General features: G+C 40.2%; 1 protein-coding gene across 2 annotated transcripts in view; it reads right to left on the bottom strand.

Moving 5' to 3' along the window:
• Positions 1–301: 301 nt before the first annotated feature.
• EDIL3 (EGF like repeats and discoidin domains 3) overlaps positions 302–10,689 on the bottom strand; it is a 237,376-nt gene continuing 226,988 nt past the window's right edge. For both annotated transcript variants that reach the window (XM_039566793.1, XM_039566792.1), the window contains one exon: positions 302–4,213. In XM_039566793.1, coding sequence (XP_039422727.1) covers positions 4,064–4,213 — 150 coding nt within the window. In that variant the 3' untranslated portion in view covers positions 302–4,063. The remainder of the gene's footprint in view (positions 4,214–10,689) is intronic.

Here is a 10,689-nt window from a genome sequence, read left to right as displayed (position 1 = left end):
ATTGTCATTTTACATTTCTGGTGCTCATTCAGAGGGCAGCAGGACGGGAAAAAAAATATTTTTAGACTCATTCAAACCTATAGGGTTTTTTTATCTGGAAGAACAAAGGGAACACATTGAGAGGAGCACAGCACCGACTGCTGATTTTGCCAGAAGCAAACTTACCTACCACAAAGACCCTGTGGATGAACCCAGGAAAATGCCACGTCATATCTCTGCTCCACATTTGCCGCCAGTGAGGCTGAGGCTAAGTTGTGTCTCTTTCAAGGTGCTGCAATATAACCACTTCAAGAAAACCACCTCGTTTTTCAAAAGTTTTATTGTTAAGTTTGAAGACTAGACAAGGTCGTACTGGTTTTACATCGCTCTACATGATTTAAGTATATACAAAACCATTTGGATATCACACAGCTTGAAAGGTTGCAAAGGTCATTTGTGTCCGAGATACTTCTGTACTTACTGACACATCAGAAGCCAGCACTGAATATTATAGTTCACATTTGTTGTATAGCAAAGATACACCCATTTAGTATCCTTAGTCTTCAAAACTGACACTTAATTTGTGTGCAGCCATTCCTAAAGAGAAAGTCAACCTCAGAACCAGAGCCAGTTAAGGCGACGGGCCCTCAACACAGATAAAAAGGAGCCTCGTGCCAGTGCTTTATTTCCCAGGCTATAAACGTAGCACATTACCCAGCTACATAAAGGTGAAGCCTGCCTGCAAATGCTTAACTGGTTCAGGGTGAAATTTAATTAGGAGAACACTTTTGGTCTTGTTCAATGTCACTCTTAGCAATTAATAGAGAAGTCAAGGATCATTTCCGAGCTTTCCTCTGTCCCCTCTTAAAGGGACATCCCCGGTCCTGCACTTCTGGTTTTGTAGTGCTGGTTGCTTTCACTGGGAGAGAACAGTCATGTTAATTAATACATTGACCCTTATGGCAATGGTATTCACCTAGACAACAAAATCAACTTGAAGGAAAAAATTTAATTCTTTCCCCATATCTGATTCCCACCTGTTTAGTTAAATCTGAGGGATTCCACTTAAACCAAGAGCTATTTCAGACTGATACTGCTGATGCTGGGAGCAGAATGTGGTGCTGGAAATGCCATTCCAAGAAAGCTTTTTGGTAGCTGAGGAATAATGTCACTGGAAAACCCCCCAGCATGCAAGTTGAAATTGTAAGGGCATCACATACATGATTTTTTAATAAATTATCGTGGAGTATTATCACAGGCGTGGAGCTATCCTTGCAGGTTGTGAAGACTGCTGGCAGCTGACACAGGACATGAGGATGAAAATACTCAACACAAAATTCATCCCAAATTAAAATTACTGCGTTGCATTACATGAAAACTCCATATGCAGATGAAGGGATAACAATTAAATTACTAAACCAAGAAATATTAATTCAAAACCAAAACTGAAGTTGCAAAAGGTGAATAACATGAAAAAAAACCCCAACATTAAGAACACAAAATAAATAATTCAAAAGAGCATCAGCACAAGTTGTTAAAGTAGGAAGTCTAATTTTCTGAAATGGCCTTCTGTTTTTTGGATACAGTCAGTGAAATAGCTACATGCTATTTTTCATACCTGTAATTAAACTCAAGTCAACTGCTATCCCATAACAGGAACATGTATTTAATCCTCTTAAAGTATTGCGTGTGCATCCTAAAGAGATAAATATTACTAGTTTTTTTCTTTTTCTTTTTTCTTTTTCTTTTTTCTTTTTTTTAACCTCAAGCCTAAATTGCAAAATGTAGGCAGTAGCTAATGCGGGGATAGACGTGTCCTCCATTATTCAGATTTCTTTTTTTCTCATTAGAAGTACCACCAAAGTGATTGACTTTCTCTTTAAAATCATTCCTTTTGCTTGAAGACCCCTCCATATATACATCATTAAGGAATGCTGTTAACACAGTTACAGACAAGACAGTAACAGTCTAGTGGCTTTTGTTATGCAGCACAAAGTAAAAAATAAAGAACAAACTTAGCAGTGTTGCACAGGACCTCAACATTTCTTACACATACTTTTACCTTTACAGGACTCTTCTTTAGAAGTCTTTAAATGTCTAAGCCTTATAAAATAAATACTTGTATAAATACAGTTTAAGGATTAAGTCGTTTTGTAGAGGCAGGGTGTTCTGTTTGCTAAAATGTGACAGTTTAAGTGACACTATCAGAAAACCGCCACCATTATATCCCCAATTCTTGTATGTAAAATTCCTGGCTGCTATTCTAGAGTCTTTCACAGTTCAATGGATAATATATATTTAGTCTGTGGTGGAGAATGTGTGATTAAATGCAGGTTTTTTCGAAATCCAAACCGTTTTGTTTCCAAGGTAAACTTTGCCCTTTGCAGATTGTGGGGCCAGCTAGCTGCTGGCCTGGGAAGCAGTGCCCAAGTTCATATTTCAGAGTTTTGGTGAGAATGTAACAGTGACAGAAAATAGAAGTTCAGTGACATTTGCTAAAACATGCAGCTGCATCTCTCTCTCTCTCTTTCTCTCTCACATTCTCTCATTCTCTCCACACCAGCATGTTATGAAATTAAAAGGTTGGCAGTAATCCCAAGTGCTGTTATTTCAGGTAACAGATAAAATGTCCCCTCACTCCCTGTCCCGGGATCTTTTTTAGACTGAGGTGCTGCTCTAATGTAGTCGCAGAGAGCTTTACTCCAAGGAAACTTGGATTGCTCTTCAAAGATTGGTATTGTTATCTCAATCAGCAGGGGAAACTGAGGCACGGGGGAGAATGTCCCCCCTACTTCTCCACTTTTCCTACTAAAAACTACTTTTTAAACTGGGGTTGCTATCATGCTGTGTGTGAAGCATTTCTGTAGATGGGGCGTGATAGGAAACAGCCTCCTCTTGGCTCAATGGTGTGTGTCTGAAAAGACTTTTTATGAGCAGAGGGTGACAAGGGTCAGGCTTTGGTGAGCTCCTACGTCACCTCTTTCCTTCTGGGAGGAAAGCTGTGACTTTAGGAAGAGCCTAAAGAGAGGGTTTCCTGGCAGTAAGGGAGTCATTCCTCCTGTGTGTCTTTTAGCACCTGGTTCCTTCACCCCGCATTTTCCTTCTCACAGAAATTCAGAGAGTTTGTGAAAGTGGAAATTGGGTGGGCAGACTTGTCTAGGGCTGTGTTGCTCACCCCTGGGCAAATCGTCATGACACAGGATTTCTGATGCACTGTGTGGGTACCCAAGATGAGACACCACAAGTACCCTGGTGCCTCACCTCAGTCCCCTTGAAAGAGCTCAAAAACTTTGCAAATCCATAAACTTTGGCAAACTCATTAACTTTGTAACACACTGATTTGGTTACATATGCAAACAGGTGACATCTTCCAAGGAAAACAGCACCAGCAGTGTGATGCTAAACAGAAAAGATGGAGGTCGTGTCTACAGCATGCAAAATAGAGAAGGAAAATGGGGCAAGTTAGGGAAACCCTCCAGGTGTGTGGACTCTGCTGTCTGGATGAAACAGGAGAAAGGTCGCCTGTAACATCACAGGTACTGTGTTTTACAGTACCACGGAGTGTCTCCCAAAATATGTGTCATAAGTACTGACAGTGTTTGATAGGCACAATTACTATAATGCAGTCATCCCCAAGTAGACTTATTGCTAAAAGCTGCAGTATCACTTTTTGCAAGTAAGATGACGGTATGATTTATGGAGAACTCGTCAGCCCAATGTTCCTGAAGCTGCAAATGAGCTTCCTCGTGCTATTTCTCTTCCCTTGTAAAAAGGATGCTGCTCTTTGTTTTTTTTTTTTCCCTCTCTTTTCCCTTAACTCATTTCAACTGGTGGTGAACAACTCAAAGGAGAAAAAAAACCTAGGAGAATAATTCCACAGCAGAAGGGACAACACCAACAGATCTCAAGGGCAAAATCGGATTGGATCATTTTAAAGGGCAGGCTTAGACCTCCTGGCGAAAGACAGCTAGCGGCCTACCATAAAATGAGCGAGCACTGCTTCATGGAAAAACCCCACTCAGCATCCTACAGGCTTTTTGCACAGCTTCTTCTACAGCGGGAGCGCGGGTGGCACGGGGTGGGCTCAGTCCTCGGCCGCGCAGCCCAGCAGCTCGGACCGCAGGGTGATGCGGCCGTACCAGGACCAGGGCAGGATGCGCACATGCCGGGCGTAGATCGGCGGGTCGATGACGTTCTTGCGGTGCGTGTCGTTGTCGAAGTTCCCCTGGAACACCTGCAGGGAAGCAACGAGGAGGTTTTAAGACCGCCCAGGCTGCGGTGGAACTCTGGTGGCGCTGGCTCCGCGATGAGTTTTTATCATCGGGACACGCAGCTTGAGGTTTGAACTGGCAAAGAGAAGGTTTGGGTTAGGTCTGAGGAAGGAATTGTTTCCAGGGAGGCTGGGGCTGCCCCTGGATCCCTGGCAGTGTCCAAGGCCAGGCTGGACATTGGGGCTGGGAGCAGCCTGGGACAGTGGGAGGTGTCCCTGCCCATGGCAGGGAGTGGAACATCAGGAGCTTTGGAGTCCCTTCAACCCAAACCTGTGATTCCATGAGCCCCTGGCTTTGCTAAGACCTTGTGATTTCATGGCATGCCATGACACACTCAGCCCTGGCGCAGGTAGAGCCTTCTCCTCAAAGCTTCACCTGCTGTTCTGCCAAGGCCACGCTCTGAGATTTACACAAAAATCATTAACATTTTAAAAATCAAATGTCTTTTTACTTGGCATTTGTACCACCTCAAATAAATCCCAGGAGATCCTGTTACTGTTTCTGAGAAAATAACATTAATAATTAAAGATAAGAATTTTTATTGTATCACTTATGAATGCAGCTGGGGTGCAACTGTATAAGCCCTCATAAAGTTCGTGATTATCAAGGATATTATCTTCTCATGTCAAACAAAAGTCAGCAGATGAATTAAGGGCATCAGGCTGTGATAAAAGTGAAACATCCTGGAATAGTACAGTGCATGTTATGATCTTATTTCCACCTGTATTGGTTAACCTACACAAAAGTGAGTTATCAAACTCCTACCTGCAATAAATCAGTGCCAGATTTTTCCCCTGCCAGCCATTATTTAAATTCAAAAGGCCACAGCACCAAATTTGGCAAAATGATCAGATTATCCCCTTGGGTTATTTTCAGTTTTTATGGGAAATGTTCATTCCCTTAAAATGTCAGCCAATTCACTTCTCATTTGTAAAAACTGAACCTGATGGCTTTTCGACTTGAAATGAATGACTATCATTTGTATCGTGCAGAGAAGAATATGGACCTCCTGGAGATGTGCTTATATGACTGAATTAATGCAGAATTACAAGTTTCCTGGAAGTTCTTGGGAAAATATCAGAGTTTGAAGTCTGAGGTGGCTGATCTAATATTTTAGCCCTGACTCTGGTTCCTTTGTGACATCTTCACAGAGCTTTTTGGTCTCCATGCCGCACTCCTTTGGATTTTGGAAGCTTCTCTCCAGTGCTGTCTTTTCAGCACGTCAAACAAAATCTGTGCCCTCCCCAGGTGATGCTCTTTTGCATGGAAGGGGTGAATTCCCCTTCTCCCTTGCCATCACACCAACACAGAGGTGGGAGCGTGAAAGGATGTGGGAGTTCTGATGGATGGGTAAAGTGGCAGAGAGAATGACCACAGAAACATCAGATTTGTGAGTCTAAGGAAAAAAAACCAAAATTATTTACCGCAGGCAAAATTGTTTGCTGCCTGAGTACAGTGTTGATACATAAATCAGCAGGAGCTTGGGCTAACAAGTTTTGCACCTCAAGTCCAGTTTCATTTGTAGCAAAAAATAACAGGCAGTAAATTAATTATCAAAATTACAATGGCACCTCCCAAAACACAAAATGCAGCTAGGAAAGCCTAAAAGTGTTTTTTTTTTTTTCATTCGATTTCTTGCACATGCATGCAAAATACCTATTGATATTTTTCACCTGGCTAGGTGCTGAGCAATGCAGAACTGAAGACAGCCCTTGCTGCAGACCTACTGAAAAATTATTTTATTCTCTGTTTCATTCTTCCTATGGAGGATTCATTTCAAAGATAACATTTAAATGAAGGCTTAGAACAAAAAATGTTGTTTACCAGAACCTTTCTACAGCCCCAGTGTTCATATCTGCATATAGATATGCAAAATAAATAAAATTATGTGATGCAAAACCAGCAACAAATACAGCTGAAGGAGGGAGGATTATGTCATTTACTTACAGCAGGAAAACAAGAATTAAATTTTATTTTTAACTCATGTGTGATTTCATTATCACTTGAAATCTAAGTCATCTCTTTCAGAGGTTATTTTATGCAAATACAAAATACACCTTCCCTCAAAATTCAAGATCTAGTTTCAAGAAATTAACTAAATATGCCAGATCAGAAGAAATATTTTAGGGAAATAAATTTATGAGAAAGTGAGGTAAGCTTTGTCACCATCCACAAGTATGACTTGCATGAAATATAACATTCTAACAGAAATTTACTGTTCTTTGTCTGTGGCCCCATGGCAAATTTCTTATGGGAAAAACCATATTCTCTGCCACTCCTCATTTTCCTTCAGCCTCAATTCACTAATGGAGTCAAGGCGTTTGAAAAGAGCAGGGAGGACTATGGACAAAACATGACTCATCAGTAGAAAAAAGAAGCTATTTCTGTAGCTATAAGTAATTTTTCTTTACCTGCTTGTTGCTGCATGTCCAAAATCAATAATAAATAAACCACTTATGCAACTAAAAACTCTTGAAAAGCTGGTGCCTCTCAATGACCACTCCTCACATTTGTTTCTGGGCAGTTTTTTTCGGGATACCTCTGAAGACTGCCACTATTTTTTATGATTTGAGAGGCTGATGTTGGAATTACAGTATTATGCTCTATGTAAAAAAATATAAATTCCAAATGACGAAATAACCCCAGGGTGATTTGTGCTCAAGAAATAAAGACCAGAATGTAAATTATCAACGTGTCAGTGTGCACAGCCAGTGCACACCTTCACCTTGAGCTCTGGGTGGCTGCAGGTCTGCTCCTACCTTATCCCAAACAGCAAACACAGAGAAAGAAGCAGCAAGAAGAAGGTTTTTTTTGGGAGTTATTAAACAGATAAGTCTCTCCAGCCTGAGAGGAGATACTGTAGATGTCTATAAAACCGTAAGTGGCATGGGGAAAATCGATAGCATGCAATACTGCAGTGTCCCCTCAGCAGGGCCAGGAGGGGACAAGCAATGATAGCAGGGTCATCCCCAGCCATCTAAAGGTCACAGATCCCCTTTCAACACATAATTGAGGCATAATTGTGGCACAGCTTCCACAGCCTTTAACCACTGCTAAAGATCTGATAAATTGTGAGGGGGGAAAAGGCTGGGGCTATTGAGGACATGGACAGGGAGAAAAAAAAAAAAAAAGGCAGAGCTGGGAAAGGGCAGTAGGGAAAAATAACAGACCTACTTCTCCAGTTTTCTGGTCCTCTGCTACAGAATCCTCCTTCCTTCCCACAGAGCTTCACCCTCCCCAAAATCAGTGACTGCCACATTACAAGGTGACTTTTTTTTTTTTTTTGGTACAAGCTCCTGCCATTTGACCACCCTGCTGTAGAACATTACAGATTTTACAGTGTCTGTATCTATTTATGTCAGTCTGAATACTCAAAAGGTGTAACTTGCTGGAATATTTACTCAGCAGCTCTAGCAACTTTGCACATACAGACCCTCCACACCTATGTGTAGCTCCTCTGTAGCTCAGTCTCTTGCAGCTGATGTTAAAAGAAAGAGCCAGAAAATGTATGCTGCTGTACTTTTAAATATGATAACCTAATTCATAATTGCTTCATGGAAAAAAAAAAAGGTGAAAGCCCAGAAAATAGGTACTGATATTCTCTGCTGAAAAGATTTCTGAAATACAGAGAATTCTTGTTGATGCTTGTGTCCAGCAAGCAATTTGAATGTCTTGACCTGAAACATTCAGTGAGAGTTTTCAGGATAAACAAAGTGTTTTATGGCATTAGCAGAAAATCCAGATGATGACAATGTAAGTTGATTAGAATTTTAAAAAGAAAACTGTCCTAAGTTTTAAGACAGAGTAATTTAGGAGAAATACCTGAAGATTAGCAGCTCGGGGAAAGGAATGTTTTCTGCTGTACCTTAACAACATTTTTCACACTGAGCAGAATATTTTAAAAATGTTATTTCATGGAGCAGTTAATCCTGCCCATATTATAGGAAGAATATTTTATAAAGAATATCCAGTCACGGCTCCAGTTTGCTTCAGTGCAGCACATCTTGATATTCAGAAAAATGAAGGTGGCACATGCATGTGTTTGTGGGCACATGCATTTTTGGAGTGAATAAGAGGAGGAAAAGACATTCTTTCTCTCAGTTACTGTACATAAAGTTCATAAATATCATATCCACCAATATCTATTACATGGCTTTATTATTTCTTCAGGTTCAGAATAAAAACTTATGAAGCATACTCTCACATTCTCATGCTATCTTTCCCATCTTATCTACATGTTGATGATACAAAAATGGTAGTCCACTGTGCATGGTTTACAGGAGGTTCAAAGCCAAAAAGAGACATATTTTGAAGACCAGACTCCCTCCAGAAATGCATAGAGAAGTTCAAGGTAGGTTGTTAATTTGAGCATTTTGTCTTTTGCCCACTTTGTCCACACCCCCTGATTTTGGTGTGAGGGAGAGATGTTCGTGCACACCTGAAACGAGCACAGCTAGATCTTCATCTGAGACAAATCATGATAATTCAGCTCAAAGCAGTGGAAGTCACTCATAATTTAAACCAGTGCAGATAAAAAAATCGCTTAGATTACCAATTACAACTATTATTACAGACAATCCACTAGTAATAATGTAAGTAATATTACTCGAACAAATGCATTACCTGTGCCAAACATGTAGATTATATGTATGAATTGAATCTATCAGTGTAAACCAGATATGATATTAATTAAACATCATCAGAAAAAACATCAGCAAATCTAGCAGAAAGCTTTTTAACCTGACATGCTATAACTGTTCTTTAAAAAGTAGGTTCCTATCTCCTCTCACCCCGGCAATAGACTGTACACTCAGAAAAGTATAAATTATAACTAGTTCATCATTTTGTGCACAAACCCAGTGGCCATTTGCATACTGGATGTCGTTTACCCGCAGTTAATGGCACTGCTGATGGCTGATGATGGCTGGCAGTGCTGCAGACTGCCAGACTCCTTTAGGCTACTTTCAAATGTTCTCATCTTCCTGCAAAAAACAGCCTCTGAAATGCCATTTGACACTGCAGCTGGCCTTGAGTTACCTACAGCAGGCTGTGCAATTTATAAATCACATGTGGAATGTGATTAAAAAAAAAAAAAAAAAAAAAAAGAAGGAAAAAGGTCAGATTTGGTTTGGACATCCTCAGCTTTGGAGGCACAGTGAGCTACTGACCTCTAGTTGAGAAAAACAAGATAGCTATTAGCTCTGGTCCTGTTTCTAAAATATATTTTCTTTCTATGTGCCAGCCTGCAATGCAATTTATTTTGCTTCTTGAAGGCAACAGGCAAAGCTTTCATATTTTTCCAGGCAACTCATTCAAACTACTTAAAATGAATGAGAAAGGCTCCATTTTCTACAGACATGGGGTTTTTTTTATTTCTCCTCCTGTAACTTTTAGTCTGCACTCGCAGGAATTCAGCACAGATGTGAAATGAAATGAGTGGCCATTAAAATAGCAGAAGCCAAGCAGGAGCTGCAGGAGACACTGCTCTTGGAACAGCTTTTCCATTTGAAATGGTGCAAAAACTGAACCCCCTATTTCCTTCTCCTCTGAACCTCTACTATGTTAAGGATGCTGCACACAGTGTGCAAGATACGATATTTCATGTATTTATACAAATATGTAAATAAAGTATAAAGCATTGCATACAACACGATACAAGAGACCAGTCACTTTCTCCTTTGTAAATGAACTTCAAAAAATGATGAAGAGGGATAAGTGAATAGCCTCAGGAATTCAGTGAGATCTGCTGATATGTCAAGACTCATCCTGTAAACAGATCAACAGTGAGATGCTAAGCACCAGATGGGATTAAGTTCTCAGCTCTTGCCTAAATGCATTATAAAGTCACAATATTCACCCACAAATCATTGCTACCAGCGTACCAACCTCTCCATAATTTTTGTGCCTGTGACTTTAAAAGTTATTTTTTCCTGTCATCTTTTCTTCCTCTCCCCTAAATGTTTTTGTGCCACTTTTCTCCTAAATTTTTTTGGTGGTTAAACAGGATTACAGGACGAGTATAGGGTGAATAAATCACCTGCAGAAGAAATAAGAAACCTATGTGTTCTATTCTTCATAAAATAAATCAAGATATCCAGTTAATAAGTAGAATTAATGGGGTTAAAATACGAATAATTTATGCTTGCTGCTGTTGGCAGTTGTTAGTATCTACCTTTAACCTCCCTTCTGCATCTCCTGAAAACAACTGCAAAATTTCACACAAGTTTCACTTTGCTGTGGACACTTGGTTTACTTAACAGTGTGCTTGCATTTGGGAACAAGTCTTTTATCTTACCTTAAGATAAAGAAATTGTAGTGGATCCTGTGCAAAGGTGGTAATATCAGACAGGACCAGTGGTGCTGTTCCTCTCCTGCTCCTCATGGATGAGGTACAGCATTGCTTTTTCTCCTTGTGGTTTTATTTTTATTTACATTTCTG

The sequence above is a fragment of the Corvus cornix genome, chromosome Z (assembly GCF_000738735.6).
Source record: "Corvus cornix cornix isolate S_Up_H32 chromosome Z, ASM73873v5, whole genome shotgun sequence".
In the NCBI taxonomy this organism is placed as follows: domain Eukaryota; kingdom Metazoa; phylum Chordata; class Aves; order Passeriformes; family Corvidae; genus Corvus; species Corvus cornix.
Note: the sequence above shows the minus strand (reverse complement) of the source record. Positions and strands in the feature narration are given on the sequence as shown.